General features: G+C 35.2%; 1 protein-coding gene and 1 long non-coding RNA gene across 2 annotated transcripts in view; one reads left to right on the top strand and one right to left on the bottom strand.

Annotated features, from left to right (window-relative positions):
• Positions 1-20,601, top strand: part of LOC117205803 (decaprenyl-diphosphate synthase subunit 1) — a 51,851-nt gene extending 31,250 nt beyond the window's left edge. Inside the window, exons 2-8 of the mRNA XM_033444548.1 lie at positions 4,786-4,938; positions 9,610-9,743; positions 11,576-11,717; positions 19,158-19,247; positions 19,455-19,586; positions 19,739-19,933; positions 20,176-20,601. Coding sequence (XP_033300439.1) covers positions 4,786-4,938; positions 9,610-9,743; positions 11,576-11,717; positions 19,158-19,247; positions 19,455-19,586; positions 19,739-19,933; positions 20,176-20,397 — 1,068 coding nt within the window. The 3' untranslated portion in view covers positions 20,398-20,601. The remainder of the gene's footprint in view (positions 1-4,785; positions 4,939-9,609; positions 9,744-11,575; positions 11,718-19,157; positions 19,248-19,454; positions 19,587-19,738; positions 19,934-20,175) is intronic.
• LOC117205806 lies at positions 18,979-19,457 on the bottom strand. The gene is made up of 2 exons (XR_004487291.1): positions 19,343-19,457; positions 18,979-19,267 (listed from the first exon to the last, which is right to left on the bottom strand). It is a non-coding gene; the product is annotated as an uncharacterized LOC117205806 (long non-coding RNA).
• Positions 20,602-23,160: the final 2,559 nt, after the last annotated feature.

The raw sequence follows: 23,160 nt of genomic DNA, 5'->3' as shown, positions 1-23,160 counted from the left end.
ATGTTGCATATCCTCCAATAAACATATTGGCTGCTTCATATTAGATTCACCTGTAGCACGTTTGCAACCGTGAAACTAACCTCGTTTGTCATCGTCGAACAAAGCAAGTTTCAAAGAGACACGAACTATAGCGCTGTAACTACCACGCACTGTTTTAACTTCATTTTTATGAGTGATCGTATTCTAAAGTGTACGTAATGTATCAGTAACGAATGATCTAACGACGCTCTCTCAGAATGTCTCATTGCTTTCAGCTGTTCAATGTTACACGCTGCAACAAGGATTTCGCAATATTATATAAAATCAATATTCCTTGGATTTTCCATGTTCAGAGGATATGACGATAACTTTAGAGACGTAAATCCCACGTCTATTTTAAATGTAAACATTCTGAAATTTAATTTGAACGTCCGGCAAAGAGGATGAGAAAACAAAGATTTGCTTATTAAGTAATTATATTTGCGATACAATTATCACTAAGCAGGGATGATGAGCTGATTCACTACTGGAATTGTTAATCTTTCGAATATAACGATGGTTTCATTTCTATTAAATATAAATAATATCATATTCATAGATTCGCAAGAACTAAAATCTAAAGCGCAGAGGAAATCGATTTGTCTTTACTATTAGTGCTATAATTATAGAAAGGAGATAATTATGCTTCGAGAATGACCGGGTTAGAAGATTAATCGTTACTTTTTCTAATAGTACGAGATAGCTAAATATCTTCAAATATCTCGAAACATTGTTGTACAGCAGTAAAACTGAACTGATAATAAGATGTCCTGGTTTATGACACGGCAAGTTTGGAGGACGTCTCTAAGATGTTTGTAGGACATTGGCAGATGTATTTCAAACACGTAGAGGATGTTTTTCTGCGTCTGGATGGACATCCGTCTTGTTGGCTTGTGAACAAAAACTTACTGTTGAACTCTAGTTATCCTAAACTGTCAACGAATGAATACACGCAGTTCATCTAACTGGAGTGCATACAATTCATTGATCTTTTTTATTATTTACGTTATTTACTTTACATAGTGGAATTTCGTGTTAAATAATTGCTGGTACTAATTGCAAGAAAAATTTCGTTTAAATAACTACGTTTCTTATCGACTGGCTGAACGTTTCTGTGAGAATTTAAGAAAAGATGAAATTAGTAATATGAACATAACTTGCTTCATTATACTTGTGAAGAATGAAGCGAGAAACAGCCTCGCTTTTTTTATTCCCTTGTATTGACGTATTAGAAACACTTTGATTAATCGATTGTCTCGTTTGCACGAAAATCGTCTGGATGAGAGAAAGAATTATAAACGTTCTTATCTATGTACATCGTTATCGATCAAGTATGCACAAAACGCATGAATTATAAAGAACATTTACCATGTAACTTCGTCTTCGTTAACCTTTAATTTCATGATTACAAAAATTCCTTCATTAACAGATAATTCGATTAATAGATTAAGAAAAATATCGTAGCAAAAGGGAGAAGAGATAAGTTAAAAAAAATTAGTATATATGTACATATATCGCCGCAAATGTTTAGCTTAATTTAAAAGTGGAATGGTGAACCTTTAACCACAATGCAATTGCACAGGCATCGTGTCTAACGCGTCCCTAACGGACACGAGTGTTATTTGCTTGTCGTGACCTCGATTAATCCACCGGTAAAGATGCGAACTTGTGAAACAACGTTACTGCCATTTACTTGCATCCTGACATGCCCAATCCTCTGATCTCACAGGCTGCAAACCATCGAGAAACACCGTACGTGTGTGCTGTTAATGAAAGAGATGTGACGAAGTAATGGACATAAATTAAAGCATTAAGTCATAAATCTGTAGGAAGATGACGATACCGAACAAGCTAATCAGAGCTAATAACAGTACTGGGTTTAAAAAAGAAAATAATAGGATTTATATTATTTAAGCTGTTGTCTAAATTCTATCTGACAAACTTTATTGATATTTTGATCATCTTCGACTTTGTAGATTTCTCAATCCCATTCAGTAGGTCACAGAATTAATATTTAATCTTTAAGGAACAACTGAGTTATTTCTATAAGTTTTTTTAGTACATGGGAATGGTTTACACACACGCAAGGTGGTTAATTTATTACTGTACCGTTTAATTTATTTATAAAGATAATCAGTCTGACTTCTGAATGTCTTATACGTTCCTCTATATGGGTACATAACTAAAATTGTCGTTCCGAGTTTCAACGCATGTGAACTTTAACCCAAGTCAATAATTTTGTAAAAGTCAGTATTGCGTTGACGCAATATTTCATTTGGGACTTGTTATAGGTGAATTTACATTGTCGAACTCTACTATTGACTTTCTTTTCGTCGTTATTTCTTCTCTCGCCTAGATCCTACAGTTCTACAAAGTTTGAAGAATTTGAAGAACAATAAGACACGCTAAAACGAACAAACTGGCTGCAGAGATTTCTTATTTGTAGAAGCTTAGTTGCGAGAATTTTTGAAGTACCTGTTATTTTAATACACTCTTTTTTATTTCGCTTGCATAGCACATAAGTTATACCATTTAATTTGATCAATCTTTATTTAATTTTTCAATAACGTTTATACAATCTCTACTCATTGCTGATGCTTGGGTCATAATTTACCTGAGGCCTCAGCTTCTTGCCAACTTCGTGAAGATCGCCGTATCTCCTCGACTAACAGTACCTGTGCCTGTGACTAAGCCTGTCTCCTTTGTGGTCGCCGTTCACGGTAGATCAATGCTCGACGAATGCTAAGAAATCGTTGGAAATCAGAATCGAGTTTCGATGACGAAAGTAGGCATCGATGTACGTCGAGCGAAAGAATGTCGTCCTGGCACATCGTCGTTAAAGTGGCGAGAACTGGGAAGGAGAGACGTCGCGTCGTCGCCGCGGTAGCCCATTACGACCATTACGTGCCCACGAAACGTAAACAGTCACAGGAATGACGGATCTTGCAAATAAGAGTTGCAACTTTCTGAAACGCCGTATTACGTATTCCGCGTTGTCTCGTCGGCGAGAAATCGTCGAGAACTAGGTGAATTTCAAGGGTTACCAGAGTAGAAAGACCGGAAAGAATATAGGAATGCAGGTCTCTTGCTGATTCATTCTTGCTTCAGTAGTAAGAACGATTAAATTCTTTCATGATAACAAAGAATTACCACAATAATGAAAATGATTGTACGATATGTCTGTTGCATGTTACATAGATATTTTGCATACGAGAGATCTCGTAGTTTGGGCTTGTGAAGATAAATGAGTAAAATAATTGGTCGAATTAAAAGCAACCTAGTTTGAAGAAAATAATGACCCTAGAACAGATATACACGTGTTAATTGCAGAAAAAATTCTGTATCTTTAGCTTTATAATCTACAAATTTTATACTCTACGCTTTTACGTACGAAACGTATGTTGTTTCTTAAAAATTGAAACATTTCCACTCACCGGGATATCCTCTATGAACACCAATAACTTCCTCCTCTCTTTTCACTTGCTTTGATTTAATATCTCGAACGTGACTTATTTTGGAGCTAAAATTTCCTTGGAAAAATTTCTCATATCAATTTTGCAAACCTAGAACAGTAAGACAATTAAACTTTGACACGCACAATTCAATTGCAGTAAAATAATGTTTCATCGTCGATCTCGTGTATAAAGTATTCAGAAAATTATAGATTTCGTGTAGCTCATTGAAGGAAGTAGGCGAATATCCTGTTATACCGTCCTGCAAGTAGTAAAATCAATAATACATGCGGCAAGCCACAACAAGTAGTAATTGACAATATATGATCAGACTAATGACGCGCTGCTATCTATTACTACTATCGTTATTACTATCACGCGATGTGTTCAACACATTCATAAAACGAACGTTCCACTAGCTACACCGGTACAACCGTTTTATTCTCAACGATTTGCCATGTCAACGTTTGATAGTTACGAGCATACGTAATTCTATATTGAATCGTTATAGTTCACGTGGTTTGTTTATGTAGTATATTATCCTCATGCGTGTACAAGAATGAAACCGCTTTATTAACACGATTACACGTTCCGATTACTGTTAGCTACTGGAAATATAATTATATGATCGTTCAAGTAGCATGAACTTCGTTTGCTTTTTGCGTACTATGTATCATGATTATCCGATAAAAATTTGTCTTATTAATATTCGTCGATATAAATAGGAAATTATTGCGAAAGCATTAGGAAAGGAAAATTACTGATATTATTATTTTTTAATTTCTTCTTCTTTTTTTATTTCTATTGGGAATTGAAATAACGTAGTATACCGATAAAATATGTTCTTTTATGTTTTACAATTCTTCTATCTCGTGGAACGTGTATCCAAATTACAATATTTATGATGCATTTTAGTTCTAATGATATTACTTAGTTAAAGAATAATAATGTAAAAATGTTGAAGCGTAAATAATTCTTCACGTGGAATTTCGAATTTTGATAAACGAATTTCACTGAAATTATCGATTTCAATTGCAATAGAGAAATTTCTTTTGCAATTTCCTAATATTTCCAATTCCTAACATTAATATACTTGTAAAATATTTCACATGAAAAATAAAATATTTCATTTTACAATTGTATTTAATAGATTTTAATAAATACTCATACTATGTCATCCGAATCCTTTATAGCCACTAAGGCATCAAAGAACGTATCCAAATTCCAAGTCAGGTCTTTCAAATCACGTTCAAGCTTTCTATCGCGTGCGAGATCTTCCCTTCCATTATTAATGAATTCTTCTTTTTCCATGCAGAGTAGAACGAGCACGCGGGACTGCAGGACGAACGTCGCAAGGATGATGAGTTCTATGCAGACACAACTGCCTGGATCCTTGCATGATTATCAAATCGACCCTTACCGACTTCTCGAAGATGACCTTAAAGATGTCTACGATAATATACGAGAGGTCAGTTAATCTGTATGATTCACCCATAATGCAATAATCCTTCATGATCTGCGCAATAACATCATCATACTAATTAAAGACTGTTTCTTCTTTCCTTTTATGTTTTATCGAGATATTACGCGTTTCACGTGTTCACTTTCTATAGAAGAACGCGCCTCTCTTTGCAGGCAGACCAGTTTAGTTAGTCGGGAAAACGTGGAAGTCGAATTCCTTAGACAGAACTATTATATAGTTTTTTGCGAGGAATTACAACAGAAATTGGCAAGAAAAATTATATGTTTGAGAAACAGCTATGAAAGAATCATGGAAATTTTAATTGTGATCGCGTAGCCGTCAGTAATTAACCACTGTTGCTAAATAGCTAGCCTTTTTTATTTATATTACAAAATTCTCGAAATGATAATGGTTAGATACGATACAGTTCTAAACAATTTTCGTTGTACAAATGTATAACAATGTAGTAGTATGTGTAACGGTAAGTGTATAAGATCTATAACATGTATTAGCGTAGTAAATATCGTTCCTAGCCATTAATTTGCCATTGATTCGTACATCCATTACATTACATGATTCAAACATCCATTATCAAAATTCTTAGTAAACAAAATCGAATAAGATCGTGTTTCGCAAAAATTCATTGTTTTAAAAGTATAACGAAGATACAGTGGAGACTTTCGACAGGCAGTAGTTGGCAGTAAAATTTGAAGATGGATCGAGCGTAAAAAATTTCAAGAAGTGCCGCGGATACTTTGAACGAAATCAACTCGAATCTCCGAATAGTTTAGGTGGCGCAACGAAATCACGATAAATTTCTCTCGACTTCGCAAGAATCTGTAGTCTTATCCACTCTCACATATCGCGTTTCTTCGAGCCAAGTCCAACAACTCATTGAAATCGATTTCCTGCTACCATTTTCGGTACAAACCGTATCGATTCGCCTCGAATCGCCAAGTACTTCCGTCACGACATTTCAACAGGAAGAAGGTGGTTCAAATCCGGAAGAAAAGAACGCCAAGTATCACGCGTAATCGCCCGTACAAGGGAGAGTATATGGATCCATCGATTTACGTCATCGTTGTCATCGGACTTTCCTTATTGTTATGAGATATGGTAAAATTCCTTCGTCGAGAATATGCAAACAAGCAATTCAAGAAATTGAATCGTTCGTTCGATTAGGAATTCGAATAGGAGTTCGTTGACTTCTACAATTATTTATAATTGGAGAGATCGTAACAATAACGATGATCGATTCTTGTCAATCGTTGCTTTTTTTCTACAAGTATTGTATTTACGAACATAAGGATTAACGAAGGATTATATTTTAATTAAACATATACACTACACTACACTACTTTATCGTATTGCTATTTCGTTTATTAAACAGTCCATCCACAACAAACATTAATCGTTGAATTTTCCATTGACGTGTCAATCGTAATTTTTCTTCTCGCAAAAAATTGGATTGTGGATGGTTAATATAAATATCTCGATGCCTTAATTTATTTAATATCTACTTATACACGATAGTTTGAAGATTAGTTTCATTTGTCTTTTTATTTATTGTTTTTCGTTCGCGTACCCTGGTAAGGTACTAATAACTACAATTACGTGGATTTAAATAGTATTTACAAGTTTAATTCGGCACGGTTGGCTTACTTAGTGCCGTTAATTGGCAAATAATTAGCTAGCTATTAGCTGGTTTGGCGGATTAGTACAGTTTTGTATGGTTCTATAGACGGCACAAAAGATCCTTTTCAATTTGAAGATGAATATTTCTTGAAAATATTCTCCGTAACAAATCATCGAAATAATTGAATTGTTGGAAATACCGCTTATGTGAATTATCTATGCAGAATCGTTTAGCAACACGCAATTATAAATATTTATAGCAAAGAACGGTGTTTTCATGAATAGTCGGCTTGTGTCTTCGAACGTCTAGCGAAAGCAGCCCGCGACTTCACGGTCTGCATATATGGCCGAGAGTAGAACTTTTACTTATAGTTGACTGTTTAGGTTCTACAACAATTGTATTTGCGTATGCACGTGCAAGCGCGTTTAGAAAGCACTTTTTCTCGCCGCGACAATGGAACGTGATAATACTGACTCGCCACGCAATTACATGCCATCGCTGTGGTGTCATCTTTGTACCCGATTTTTCGTGGTTAATTTGCTCGCAATCTGCGTACGCTTGTTCCATTGAATGAATTTAGTACGGAACTTCTTATAGTACGTACGAAGATTTTCGTGAATGACCGTATATTATTAATTTTCGTTATATCATTTTTATTCTTTTGTATTGTTACATTGACTGTCAGAAATTGATTGATTGATTGATTGAGAATTTGTTATTCTGTAAGTTTAGGTTTTCGTGACAAAGTTACAAAGAACGAACATTTATCTTAGCTTTTACGTAAACTATTTTTTCGTATCGAACGTGTCTCTGAAATAAAGCAAAAGGACACAAGGATTAGAATTATTGTAGATTAGCATGTGAGAAGCATGAAGTTGGCAAGTTCCAGAACGTTGCTTTTTTTCTCTAAGAGAAATTGTAAAAGGAGGCAGGAGGAGGCGCGTGAGTACCTCTGTCTTCCGCTTCTTAAGAGTAGAACGTGGATTCGTCGGCTCTAATGCTTCAGAAGAATGCGACTTTTCGTTTCGCTCTACTTTCTTCAGGTTAATAGACAGAGACACAAATTTCAAACGCGACGGATCCGAATATTTCGGTCCAAGGAAATTTACGATCGGTTTTATCCGTACGTTGAAACATTCTGCAAAATCTTCACGAAATCAATCAGCATAATGTCCTCGTGAGTTACTTAACTCGAGATATTTCCATATTGTCCGTTAGAAACTAAACTCGACGTACAAGTTTATTATACGTTTGATACGATTCTATATTAAGATAAATTTGCATAACTTCTTCGTGTGAGAACGCGAGAACTTTTATCGCATATTTGCGAGTTCTGTGTATGTCCCTCAAATTATCGCGATTCATTTGAATATTTTGCCGATTTGTTTGAAATTTGTTGGAAATCCTACTTTCGACATTTTCCACATTTTTGCATATTACGTGCGTTTGCTGGCTTTCGGTATCTCCAAGTCTCCCATGAATGCTAAAAATCTCGCAATTCGCTAGCCATAAAAAAAATGTGGAAAGTTCAGAGGGTAAAGCTCGAAGTGCATTGGTCCTTACATGGTGAACTTCCGCTCACGTGTGCGAAACGATCACGCGGAAAGTGTCTCTGACGTAAGCTTGCGAAACGTGTTCTGGTAACGAGCGTTCCTTTCGACTTTGGCCAAATTCCAGGACGAACTTTCAGCCGTGTATCGAGGTTGGAATTCAAAGCGAATCGGTCCTCGCCTTTTTAGCCTGCTCGACCTCTTCCTTCTATCGGGTGCTTGCAACAAAGTCCGTCGCCTGTGATTCGTTTCGTCACGTATGCTTCATCATCATCGTGTTATGGGCATCGATTGTCTATGCGTGGCCCAACCAGTCGCTGATAAATCGCTCTGGAATAAGATATGTAACGCCTGTATTGAATCGAAATAAATGTGTAACGTGGAACGAGGACCGATTTGTACGAGCTTGTCAGCTGGAACGGTATTTCGAACAGACGTTCTAATACCACGTTCTCCTTCGCGGGAGTAACTGCACTATCATTTAACGCAGAGACTGGGTCATTGACTGGCGATATTGTAACGCGATAATGATGATAATTAGGATAAAGGTAAAATGCTTTAGTTGTAAAAGGCAACGGTGCTACGCGTTTGCTGTTAGAGACGCGATATTTAAATTAGGATTAGAAATGTTATTGTATGCGATAGAGTCTCTTGTATTTTTAAGTTTTCACGAATCTTCAGCTCCTCTGCATCCTTTTGTTTTTCTTTATATTCTCTTCTTTTTCAAGCTTTTTTATTCTTTTGGATTTTTTCGTTTCTTTTTATATTCGCCTCACTATATATATTTCATGTATGTATTTCATTAATTTAAAAATAAAATTTTCCCTACTGACTGCAAAATGAGATTGATCTACATACATAGATTCCTCATTAGCCTTCTCATTCAACCTCGATACGTATACGATAAATTATTACACACGTCGTTATGTAATTGACGTAAATGGCGGAATAAAAAATAATGTAGATTATTTTGAAATTTGAATTAATTTCTAACGATTATGGTAACGCGATCTGTATATCACCAATTATTTAAAAACGATGCTAAATAACCAACAGTGACATAGTTCAAGGTTTTAGGTCTTATGAATATTCCACTCGCACTCGTGCATACTCAACATAATATAATATTACAGGGCTTATCATAAGGCCAGCTACTTACAAATCTGACAAAATCTAAATTAAGCATCCATCATTTTTTTAAATTGTAGTTCCATTTACGATAGAATTTTATGTCCCAATAGATTTCAATGATGGCAGAAAAATGATAACAATCGAACGATCGTTGTAAAAGCGATTTTGAAACGGATTAATCACGACGGGATTAACATCTAAACTAAATGAAGTAAAGTGAGTAAAGCGACGATTTAGTGGAGCAAACAGATGGATAATTTTAACAAGAAACGAACAGAAGCGTGTCGCGGCTTCTTTAACATTCACGGGTGAATTCCTTTTCACCGTTCGAAGTCAAGGTTACGTTTGCTATTGTTGCAGGTACTCATCAGGAACACGACGCAAAAGGAGCTGCAAACTATAGCGACGTACTACTTCGACGGTAAGGGAAAGGCGTTGCGGCCGATGGTAGCAATTCTCATGGCACGGGCTATCAATTACCACAAGGAAAGAAAGTGAGTTGTGAGAGGCACGCCTCTGTGCGGATTCTTACAAGTTCGCCGTTGATAATCATGTGAATTTTCTCAATCAACCAAATTACGCCCAAACGAATTATATTCCAAAGAATCCGTACTGTTCAATTCATCTCATCGAGAGGATTTGCCTTCAGAGGTGTAAGGCAGGCTAAAGGTTGGCTCAATGAAAGAGCAATTTTTCCTTTTGTTGCACAATCGGTAATTATAGTTTTACGAGCCATTGATGTTTTGTTATTTCGAATATATGTTTGTTAGAAAATACTTATAAGAAGATTTCCTATGTATCTATCTGTAAGAATAACCACGACCTTCGCAGGATTAAATAAAGATTATGGCTCGATATTAGTAACTCATTATACAAACGGCTGCCAGAAATCTCTGGCTAAAGAAAATCTGTTACATAGCTTACGAAGTACGACGTTGTAGAATCTTTTGCGAGAAGAATGCCTATCAGCGTGTATTTTAAATTATTGATACGTACATGCCTGCCAGGGATATTCGAATGGCTGAAATGCCAATGTACATAAGTCGACAATTTTTATTTAAACTTGACTCTGTTGCACACGAACATTATTTCAGAGAGGATCGTTGTTTTTAAATAATTATTTCATAAAGGATACCGTTCTAATTAATATTATTTTATATTTTATTTTGATATTCTAATATTTTTGGAGACGTATGCATTCTAAAAAGCTAATAGGGAAGACTCGTGGCATTGAAATCTCGTGACACCTGAGTTGTACTTTCGAGAGAAAGAACGCGACTTATAAATTTCATTTTTACTGTCGGGCTCGTGAAATTGAACAGTGCAAGATGAAAAAAAAACAAGGAAAAGAAACGTAGAAAACGGGAAATATAATAGTCGATGTACATGGTTTATTATTATGCCATGTAAATATATGTTAATAGGGGCGTGCTTTTTCATTTGCCGATGGTCGCAAGAAAAAGTAACTTCACCAAACGTTTAGAAAGCATCGAAAGAATGCAACTGGCTAGTTTCCTCTCTTTCTAATTCATAAATCGCTTTGAAAGTAATTACTTGTCGTTGTGTGGTGAACTGACTACAATGAATATGAATGAGATGTCCCGTGAATGAGAACTAGTGTAACGTACGCTATCACATATGCTTGAAGAATCGTAAATAGTGGTGAGCGTGACTTCGCGTTCCAAGATGTGCCAAAGATAAACCCACGTCTCACGAAAAGATCTATACAATTACTTGTCAACGACTTATACGATCGACTCTGGTCTTTGCTAGATCGTTCAACGTTCTGACGAGTTCATTCATTGTAATACATTTTATCCGATAGTCACATCTACAAATTTCGTGTTAGCAATACCTACACGTATTTATAATTTTCTATCGTCAAATCGAATCATAGTTGATCTTACGATCGGGCCTCTGTAAAAGATCAAACTGATCAAATACGCTTTTATACATTTCTTAATTTTTCTATTTGCGTAAACAAACGATCGGCGTTCAGCTTTTTGAACAAATGAAAAATTACTTACTTGTATAAATTTATTCGGTACTCGTAAGACGGTGACACAAATAATCGTAAATTCTAAGACCAATGTTAAAGAATATTTGTCTCCATTCTTTTCTTTTTCATTGATAGAGTCGAATATGGCTTCTGGGCGATTCAATCAATGAGATCTACCTATATACTTAATTCTTTCAGGATCCAGTTCTTCCTGAAATTCTATCAGAAATATTGCTTTCTATTAATCGTGACTAATAGGAACTCGACGCGTAGATCAAAGCATCGAAGCAGCAAAGGATTAAATCAAGGGTGCTCGATTGGTTTCAGTGGTCTCTTGGATTCGCAGCGACAAGTGGCGATGATCTCCGAGATGATCCACAACGCTTCCTTGATCCACGACGACGTAATCGACCAGCCAGACTTCCGCCGTGGCAAACCTTCTATCAACGTCGTCTGGAGTCAAAAGAAGGTAAGTGAAACAACCCACTCCCACGTTCAACCAAAGTCCAAGCTAAGTAGATATAAGCGGGTAAACTCTATGGTTCGAACACTCGTTCAAGATTCATTTCTTTCTTTTTTTTCCTTTTTGTTCTATAATATGATCAATGACTAAGCGTTCGCTCAAGAATAGTGTACCTTGAAGTATGAAATATTATTGTAAAAATAAATATTATCATAAAGATGAAGAATGATTTCATACTTGAAAAGGTGAACGATCACTTCTCAGGCAATCGTTCTGTTTCTATCTTTCTCGTGTTTCCTAGTTCTTCCTTTTTTTAACGAAACGTATCGACCTGTCGATTTCTATCTGATCGTTTGAACATCTTGAACACGTGGACGTTTCGTACGATGCACCGTGAATTTCGATATCTTCTCGTCTATCGGCCGGCTCGCGTTGATCGATGGAAACTGAAACTCTCTCTGAAATACCGTAGGAGAGAGAAAGAGAGAGAGAGGGGAAGGAGGCTAATGCGATTCGTGACTGTACGCTGACGCTGACCGTGCACGCTTTCCTGGTCTGCAAGCGGAAACGGGCCATCTTCTTTCGGCTTACGTACGATCCGGCGGCGAGATTTCAAAAAGAGGAGTTGACGTTCAGTCGCTTCCTTTCGACGCACGAAGAAAATTGGCTGCGCGATTAATGATGCATTAGAAAGAGTAGAATGAAATTAATTTGAAAGTTGATCACCTTCTCGATTAGGTTTCCTGGTAGCTATCTGGTATTAGGGCCAAGAATCTACCTGAACGCTCTTTGTTTCACAATTGCGTAAAGAACATTTGTAGCGAGGAATTCTTATTACGACTTTTACGAAACCTTCTTATTATTAGACCGCGGATGTTCGTGTGTTGATGGAATATTTTAAGATGCGAAAGTAAATATAATTATAATATAATTATTTAGTAGGTGAAACAAATCGCTATTTAGATTTCTTTTTTTTTTATCAAGTTTTTTATCACACAGGGCTCTTATCGCGATCTTTTCGTAAGATAAATAGAAGACGTGTCCTCGAAATATTTTTATTCGTTCGTTAAAGTAAAGATAGAAATTGTTGGACTAAAAGAGACGTATAATGCACTACAAAAGGGTAACCATCGCTGTCGAGTTAAGCCACGGGACTTTACGAAACCGGCGCATGCATAGCTTCATAGCTTCAGCGAAACTCGATGTTTTAAAATTTCCAAGCGCTCCGATCTTACCCGCGGCTGTAATATCGTACGTAATTATGCCTTGTTACAAAATGTCTATGTCCGCATGTGAACGTGAGAAAGGTTGCAGATCGTTGGGAAGTTGGTCAAGAATTCTTATTTAGTCGAACACTGCAAATTTCAGAAACTGCTTATGCAATCTTTGACATTTGCTACAGGAACACCTTAAATATCCAACAATATGGCATAATTCAATATTAATGATATAAATAACGATCGTTAATTGGTCAACTGTTGCGATAGCTCGACTAGGTAAAAAAGGTTGACCAGGATGATTTAGAAAGTTCATAGGTCGAACTAATATTTATCTTAGAGATCTTTATTTTTCTTGCGTGTATTTTAAAACTCGAGTACTTCTATCTTAACCATTGCAAAAATGATTTAACTTACACAAAATATCTATTTGCAACTTAAATTACCTTTAAAGGTTACAACCCACAGATTGAAAATCCACGTTCTAGAGAAATGATCAATATGATCGTTAAGACGCAAAATACAAACGATTTGTCATTGCCAAAAGAAGAGTTGCCATATCGTAATAATCCACCAACTGTTACACCAATCCAATTGGGCAATGCCTAAATGACCTACATGGCACACACGAGAAGAATCAAGATGTTGCGTTCACCTGTATTCGCACTTTGGCGATAGGATCAATCTTCTTTTTGTTTTACATTCTCAAGAAATTTCTTTTAGACTTCCCATCGTAGGAAATATTTTTTAATGTCCATGATTCTCACAATCGAAATCAAACGGGCTATGATAAATTATGGTAATTACTTTTTTTTATTTATAGCACATAGCAAATTTTCTCCTTCAGATCTCCAACCCTAGGAAATATTTTTTTAATTTCCAAGATTCTCACGATCGAAATCAATTGGACTATTAATTAGCCACTTTTATGTCTCACAGTGTGTAACATTATTTCTCTGTGTATTAGTCGCGTAATGAGATAAGTAAATAAAATACAAAATGAGATAATGAAACTCACGAGTATCGTAAAATATTATAATTATCTAAGCTAATTACGAAAGCTAACTATAAAATTCGGAACGAAAATAGCAAAGTCGTATCATCGCGATTATAACGGCGTTAACTTTTGAATATCTTTGAAAATTGCAATATTAAATTTCGTTTCACAGCTGGAGAGGTGATCGATCGTACGCGATCGATGGAAACGCGTTCACCGCGTTGTAAACACATGTACTAGGTATAACGCGATTTGTTAGGAAGTTTGAGAAGTGTGACGGCCTTGACGAACGAATTAACGAGTTGCAAAGAAATGGAAAGCCGTCGAGATGGCTACGAAAGTCGCCCACTGAACACTGGAAGGAGCATTGGGCTAACAAATTGCGTAACACCGGTGTATTAACGGGACACTAATTGAAGGAGCTGTTGCGTATGTATATACGTATAATAGTTATCGCTGGGTTACATGCAGATAACGAGGCCGTGAACAAAGTAACCTCGAGTTCTATATTCTGTAAATGTTACCATTCCAAGAACATTTTTGCTCCGATATGTATCGATTTTTACGACCAATGGTCATTTGATTCTCTTCGTGATTCGTGAAAATTCATATTTTTACGAATACTACGGAAAATGAAGAAACAAAACTTGCATAGAGGTATGTGTCGTAACTAGAAGAAATTTTGTACACTTAATTTTGGATATTATGTATATTCTGTACGTCGCTGCATATATAAATTTGCCAATTTCTAAGTGCATAGATGAAAAGTGTAAATATTATATAAAGATAAGGAAGAGTTATTATACAAGTTGCAAGGAATCTTCACTGTGTGGTCTTTGTATTTTGTCACTTAAATGGTAAAATATTACTTTACACCTACAGACACATATAGACATTCTAAACATTTCTTCCAAAAATCGCAGAAAATCAGAAGCACGCGGTTCGCCGACCAATTTTCTACTCGTCATATTCCAAATGATAATCGGAGCGCCTGGCTTTCTGAATTGCCAATTCCCACCAATTAAACTCGAATCCCCGCGCTACAATACACAGTTCGTTAACTCTCTATTAAAAGAAGCATTCCTTTCTTCCGGAAAAAAACTCTACTTACACATACCCTTCGTTTCCACGTACACGTATATCTCTGCATTCTGCGTATATATTTTTACCATAACTATTCGATGACGTTAACGAAACTTCTACGTGGCGCGATTATTTCGCTATTTTCAGGCAAACCAGCGCTGTTATAATTCGATTTCTTGGCAGCGATAATGGACGGCCGACAGTTTCGATCCGTATCATTGATCGAAAGTTATTTGCCGAAGGAACGTATCAGACTTTTCGTTAGCTGGGGCTGCGCCCTGGTGCCCACCGCGCTGATTCACGTTCGCTTTGCGAAACTCTCTGCCTTTCGCAATAATCGTCGGTACGTCGATAAAGTGGCGAGAACACGGTGTTTTCGAAAGGAAAGCTCACGGCCGTTTTGTTGGGTGACACGCGTGAAAAACAAGCGACGAAGATGCCGGATGTGAAACTCGAAATTACGACGCGTTCGTCTCGAACCATTGTCAGGCGAGACAACGAGTCGAAACGTTTCCTGGAATTAGTTACGATGGAGTTAGCACTAAGTTCCATTGAGTTTCGGTTGATCTCTAGTAGCGCGTTCTCTTTCTTTCTTCTTTCTTTTTTTTTTTTTTTTTAGATGGTAAAGATGAGTTAGATTATTTTTGAGATACAAATTACATAGAGAAGAGGTTGTTCTTTTGAAATTCTTGTCAAAAGCGGGAGAAGTGACTTGTAGTGAAAGCATTGGAATAGATGATGGCGAAGATGGTTCCAGTGTGAATGTAAAATTGATAAATTATACTTGGAAATGCGGAAATGTTGAAATGGTTTGTTTGGGAAGGATTGAAGGTACGTTTCCGTATAGAAAACTAGGTTTTTAACAAATTTCATAGAGATAGTAGCCAAAGTGGACGAGCTCCAGCGAACGAGATAATTGTTTTCTAAAATATACTTGCGTTCGTTCGTAGAACTCCCTTTTTACGAAACTTCCTTTTTTATAAAAGATCTACGAAATAACGACGAAGGTCTATTGTCTAGTTTTCGTAGCCGAATAGCGAATTTTATTTGGAGATTGTAAATATATATAGGTCGAATATCCATGAGAGAAATTTTTCCCAAAATTCGAAACATGTAAGATGTACAATTACTTCCTTCTTTTTACAGAGAACATAAAGATTTTAATCGCCGTGATTTTTATTGTTAAGACAACATCTGTCGACATTTCACGCGGCCTTCAGCGTCCAATTCTATTTAAAGTTAAAGCTTCGCCGAAATGACATGACACGTATTGAATATTTGATATACGACATCGTACATTCGCACTGATAGGCTCCTAGGATATTTCGTTCCCGCATAATCAATGAGTTCCTCTCCCGTTTTCTTTTTTGCTTGTGAAAGTTCAAGGTGAAGAGATGGAACTGAAAAGAGAGAAAATTTGACCATTTTGATTCATATTATTCATCCTAATTTAACGGGGCATATTACGAATCTAAAAACATGTAAAATACGTGTATGATCATTTATGTAATTCCTATGAATACTTTCATTTTTAAAATTGATAAAATTCCGAAAGATCCTATACATATAATATCTCGAATCTCTACGTTGAAAATTGATTGTTAATTATTCGAAAAAAAATGTAATTTCAACGTTATAATTCAATCACACGCACGTCTATTTATAATGCAACGACTTGATATTTCATCCACATTGCTAACTCTTAACCAATTTATTAATCGCCTGTCTTATTTATATCGTATCATTGAACAAAGACAGCACTAACCACATAATCGATTCTTCTTCAGACTGTAGGTTTCCAAATGTAAATTATTTTTCTGTCATTCTCTTATTTAGGATCTTATCCCTCGTCATTAGAAGATTTTTCAATTTCACAAAGACATTGACAAAACGATATAATCGTTATTGATATTGATCTCTCGGTCAAATTGTATACTAATGATTTTCTTTGAAACACGAAACATCTGTTTCTCGATTAAAACTAAAGCGAGGTCGAGTCGTAAGAAAGTTCGAAGAACGCGGCATGATTGACAACGTGTTAATTTCGAAATAGAGGCAACGATTGTAATTGTACATTAGAGAGATCACAATTGAAATGATCGTCCTTCGCGTTAATCTTTTCCATGCACTTTCCTATTTCGATCGAAGAAACGAGGTAGAATATCTTGCATGCCGTTGTTCTATTCTACGTGGCTAGAAAGTCGCTGCAATGCAAATAAGGGCCGGAATAAGCACGCGTTAAATCGTCGAATGGTAGAATAGGTCGTCGACGGCGATGCGACCACGACAAGCGTTTCGATTTCGATGCATATGTTTGCGGTTATCCCGGTGGTGAGCAAGGAAAACCGCCGATGAATATCCGTCGTATCCAAGCTACAATACTCTGAAACCTTTGATTTCCAATAGCTTTTAACATCGGCAGACGCTATTCTCTGGTTTCCTGGCGTCACTCTGTATCTGATATTCCAACCGCGTTCGACAGCTTCTTTAACGCCTAATTAACAACAATAGTAAGATTTCTTCCATTTCTTGCTAGTCAAAGGATCATTTTTATCTTGTTACTGTACGTAACATTATGGGTCGAGCCAAGCTCGATCTAATGGACTGGAACTACTAACTCGATAGTTAAAAAGTCGTAGATAAATAGTCAATAGGAAGTACTTAAAAGGCACTGAAATCTCTTTAGGTTGTGTCAATTTTCATAAAGTGTTTCTCTTCAAAAATAGACGGTTAACGCTGTGCCTTATAAGCATTCTTTAAGTAGCTCTTCGAACGATTATCGGTTATTTGCCGTTGTGACTGATGCGAAATTATATATTAAATATACTAGAAAGCTGCACAATCTGAAGAATTTTGAAGTTGTAATCAGCGTCAAATTTAAACGTTTTATAAATCTGTTTTTATTGAATTTTAATGCCATGCCAGAATAACGAAAGATTATTAATTTATTCCTAAGCTGAGAACGTGTATTTTTTATGTCTGAGAAATATAAAAAATACAGAAAATTTCTCTCTAAATTCTCTCTAAATTCAGGGGGTTAAGTTTATAAAATTATTGATATCTATCTTGAATAAAAAAAAAATACACAAAAAACATACATGATGCCATAAATAGAAATTCAATTTTATATAAATTATACTTTGAAGAAATATTTCGTATATTCTATTTTTTAATATATTAATAACAATTAATTTTTTAATACTCTATTTTTTAATATTCTATATTTTAATAATATATTTAATATTCAATATGTGATGTAGATGAAAAAACGTTGAGGCGAACATTTCTTTCTTTCTTTTTTCAGTAGAATCATAATGAAAATCACTTTCTGACGTGTTTGAAAAGTTTTTCACTATATTCGTTCATTTTACGCTTTCTGTATACGCTTTTACCTTAATCGTAGGCCCAAACTGTGTCCATGTGTAAGACTAACAAAAGAAAGTGGCCTCCTCTCGCATTGCCAAGCCTCGATTACCCAGTAAGATCATCGAGTTGTTCGTATAAAACCAGACAAGTGGAAAGATCTTCATTGCGATAAATTAATTAATATGCAAACGTATCTCGATCAATGTGTATCGTTTTGATGTGCTATTTAAATAAAAATAAGAGGGGAGAGGGAACTATTACGAGAGCAAACGCACGTGTCATCCATCAATATCGAACATTTGCCAGATCTAACTTGTCTGCTTCTATTTCGAAAGATATTCAGTGAAAGGAAACACGTTCTTTAATCGTGCATAGCCGTTTCATCTTTCTTAACTTTTACAACCTACGAAAGGCTCGCAATTTATCGTTAATAATACAATGGAAGCTGAACGATAAAATTATCTGCAAAATCTTCCGGAATTTACAGTATATTTATTTGTATATTTATAAATGTATAATTAGATATTTATAAATAAATATATATATATACACATCAAAGTATATTATTTGGGAAGATTTTGTTTCCAAGTCATAGTATATTACCTTCGTTAATTGTCTTTATTGAGCGACTGCGCATTTTGGCAATTAAAATGCCAGGATTACTTTCCACGAGAAAGATCGGATCATTTCATTTTACTTAATCTTAAAGAAACTTCTCCGTATTTTTATCCTCTGGAAAAATATCTTAATGTATGTTTTCATGATTTGTTGCTCAATTTTCAGGTGACCATGACAGGAGATTATGTTCTGGCAGTCGCGTCAATTATGATAGCTCAACTGCAAAATGACGATGTCACCCTCACGCTCAGTCAGGTAAAGTCCACAAACCATATCTACAATATGAATATTTTTAACTATAGAATATTTAATGCGATAGATAGAATAACTTTTAGTAAAGAAGTATTTACGTGCTGTTAATTAATACGTTGATATTTGTACGGATACGTAAGAGTATTCACATGCTCTAGGATCCTGATATAACCCTGATGATAAGTATTGACAAGTCCAGGTGCTTTCCAGGTCGTGACGGACCTGGTGCAGGGTGAATTTATGCAGCTTGGCTCTAAGGAGACGGAAAACGAGAGATTCGCGCATTACCTCACAAAAACGTATCGCAAGACGGCCAGCTTAGTTGCTAATTCCTTGAAAGCGGTATGTACTGTCATGTTGATCTTGATATTTAATCCTTTCGTACAGGTCGAAACAGTTTCTAATATGAAGAATTATGTCTTCTAATTAATGTGAATATAAATACGATTAATTTAACAAATAATATATCATTAATAAATATATTTTGAACGTAGGTGACTATGCTAGCTGGTGGTGATGAACAGCTGGTCGAATTAGCCTTCCAATACGGTAGAAACATCGGTTTAGCATTTCAATTAGTCGACGATCTTTTGGATTTCGTGTCGTCTTTGTCAACAATGGGCAAACCTACCGCAGCAGATTTGAAGTTAGGTCTTGCAACTGCTCCAGTTCTTTTCGCCTGTGAACGGGTAAGAAAATGAAAAAAGTACATAAATTAATTGGTAAATACGTTTTAGAATCAGGACTTACTATAATCCACTTCGTATTATACGACTCGTACAGAATGAAACTTATATTTATAGATAGTAGTTCAATAAATAATTCATAAATCGTAGTTGAACATAATATAAATTGCTATATTCTTTCGCTTTTTAATATCACGATTTGACCTTTCAATTTCTGACTCACCTCCTTCGTTTTTCTATCATAGTATCCAGAATTGAACGCGATGATCATGCGCCGATTTCAAGAGCCAGGAGACGTGGAGAAAGCGTTCGAGCTGGTGCACAAGTCGCAGGGCCTGGACCAAACGAAATTTTTGGCGCGGAAGCATTGCATCGAGGCCATGAAACTTGCACAGTCTTTAGCCGAGAGCCCGTACCAAAAAGGTCTGCAAGTGGTCTGCGATTTAGTATTGAATCGTATGAAGTAGCGATATGAGGAAAAACGATAGGAACTGTATACGAAAGTAAAAGGGGTACGATGAAACGTTTTGGAAAAACAAACTGGTAGTCGCAAGAGAATTAATGTTGGCCACGAGGAACGCCGATTAATTTAATTACAATTACAATTACAGTGAACAAGGAAATAATGTGCCGCTGATACGACAGATTATACTGATTGTAGAGAGAGAGAGGGAGAGAGAAAAAAAAGAATATCGAACAAATGCGTAGGCGTAGATGATCGCGACACTCATGTTAAACGCACTCATGACGAATGTGTTCGATTATTATTAATGGTACTTATAATTCTATATTTAAACTTGTACGTTTGTAACATAAAAGTTCAAGATGTTTATATTTGCGATATTGTTAACGATGTGGTAATTTTATGAGAAAAAAAAGAAATGGGAAGATTAGCAGGATATTATTTTTATAAATTTCAGATGTAACGTAATAAGAGGTGCCTCATGTCTATAAGGCAATATGCAACAATAAGTACGAGCGATATCACTACGATGTTACTCTAATCGTGTTTAAACGTTACCGAATACTATGTAATAATAAGCGAGAGATCACTCACTAAGTGCCCAAGTACATCTTGCAAACGGGAGATACAACGTATAAGAGAATGTAAAGAAATGAACGATAACGTTTATTTCGCTCTATAGTGCACATATGACCTGATTTTATCGATATTGTCGCTAGCCAATCATAAGTGTAAATAAAATGATTTATAGGAGTAATTGTAATGTATTAGAATTGGTAAATCTGCCAGATTGTTGTTTTGCTGGAACCACTGGAACTGTGGTACTGTGTAACTAAATTCATTTAATAAGTGACAAGCAATGTGAAAAACTTTCCACGACAGTATTACATCAGATTAACTCGATTATAATGTTATAATTCGGTATACTATAACAATGCGATTACTCTAAAACAGAAAATTGGCATAGCTATTAAATTTTGCGTAAATTAACTTCTTTCTAAATGTAATCGGGTGATTTAATGCATGTTATTATTACGTAAAAGAGTAAATCTACATATATATCAGTATCGAAAGTAACAATCGCAAGAATACCAATACTAATTAATAGCATAATTTAATATTTTGTTTAAAGTGTGCGAAGAATACCTGCCAAAGAAGACCATATGGTCTTGATTCTTCCACTTGCATGGAAAAAGTATTTTCGATTCATCAAACACAATAAGAATTGTTTATTATTGATTGGAATGTTATAAATCATGAAAAATTATTAAGTTTTTATATATGCATAAAATTATTCATATTGTTTTTTATTCAAAAAGATATCTAATAAAAGTGGAATACCATTTTCCATAATGTATTACATTCTTCTTGAATAAAAAAACTGCTCAAAATACTATTTGCTACATAACTGAACATATAGATATAATTGTATAATAACTTTTATTTATAACATGAATTAATGTATATAATTGCTCTTTAAGGTAACATAAATCATTGCTGTAAAATTATTAATAAAACAAATACAAAAATGTAATTATGATCAAACGTAGATGTATATTAAGATAAAGACATTCGTTTGGTATGGAGAATAGAAGTAAATGAAGCTTTCGATCTCCTGCACATATTAAAATTATTATTTACAATTTATTTAGCCTATGCACATAATCCATAGACAAAGTAGTATAGTTACAAATTCTGAACAAAAATGAAATATTCGTTATTGTTATGAACACGTATATAGTTAATGATTGTAGTTTTTGGAAGAAAGTTAATATAAAAAAGCCAAGACCATGGGTGCTCTTAATAATCATTACAAATACACACATATAGAAAACACATGTAAATGCATGATCTTTTAGATTCTTATGTCAGAACTAAATTGTAATATAGATCGATTAGCTTCATTATTAATAAATTGTAAACCATAAGGTTCTTTATCTTATTTGTTATATTGGGGAACACTAAATCCATGTTATATAATTTTCTTTTAATATAAATGTTATGTTAAAACTCAAAACAGATCTTATCTTCAAGGTTCCTTATACATCAGTTAATATAGAAAAATTTTAATAAATATCTTTTTCTATTACATGCTTAAATGGATCAGATTAGTCCTTTTTTCATTATATGAATAAATAACATTAATGTATATTCCCTTAATGTAAATTTTAGTGAAGTATACAATACTATCCTATAGTGAAAAAATGCAGAACATGCGAATCCATTTTTCATTTTATAACATCAATATAAATAGCACGGTTACAACCGTGCAAACAATTCGTCTGATATTATATTCAAATTCGACTTAATCGTCAAAGATGATAAAATCAATAGCTACGAAAAGATCTTCGCTTATTAAACTCTCGAAAGTAAATTTCTCACGACACGTAACTGACAGCTGACAACAGTGATAGGTTACGCACATAAAATCCGATGCACATGAGCGACAGCGACGTGATCGGTGTAGACGGGCGATGCAATATCGTTCATGTACGTTATCCGTTCTGAAACTATCATAGATCCTTGACTGAAACAAGTTTTCCAGCGTACAGTATTTCAATTGTACGCGCAACTTTAAACGAATCAGGAACCATTCCGCTACAGCTAATCGGGAGACAGCTAGGCAAAATTTTGGCGCGGAGCGTCATTGTGCTGTTGAATTGTGAGTGGTATCAAGATGTATCATTTTTTGAAATGCGTGATTTCAACTACGTAGTGTTTTCCCGTACCTCCATGTGGTGAGACATAGGTAATCGTATTGTTTGAT

Source organism: Bombus bifarius, unplaced genomic scaffold (genome assembly GCF_011952205.1).
Source record: "Bombus bifarius isolate JDL3187 unplaced genomic scaffold, Bbif_JDL3187 scf7180000007992, whole genome shotgun sequence".
NCBI lineage: Eukaryota > Metazoa > Arthropoda > Insecta > Hymenoptera > Apidae > Bombus > Bombus bifarius.
The sequence above is the reverse complement of the archived record's forward strand: the minus strand, read 5'-3'. Positions and strand labels throughout refer to the sequence as shown.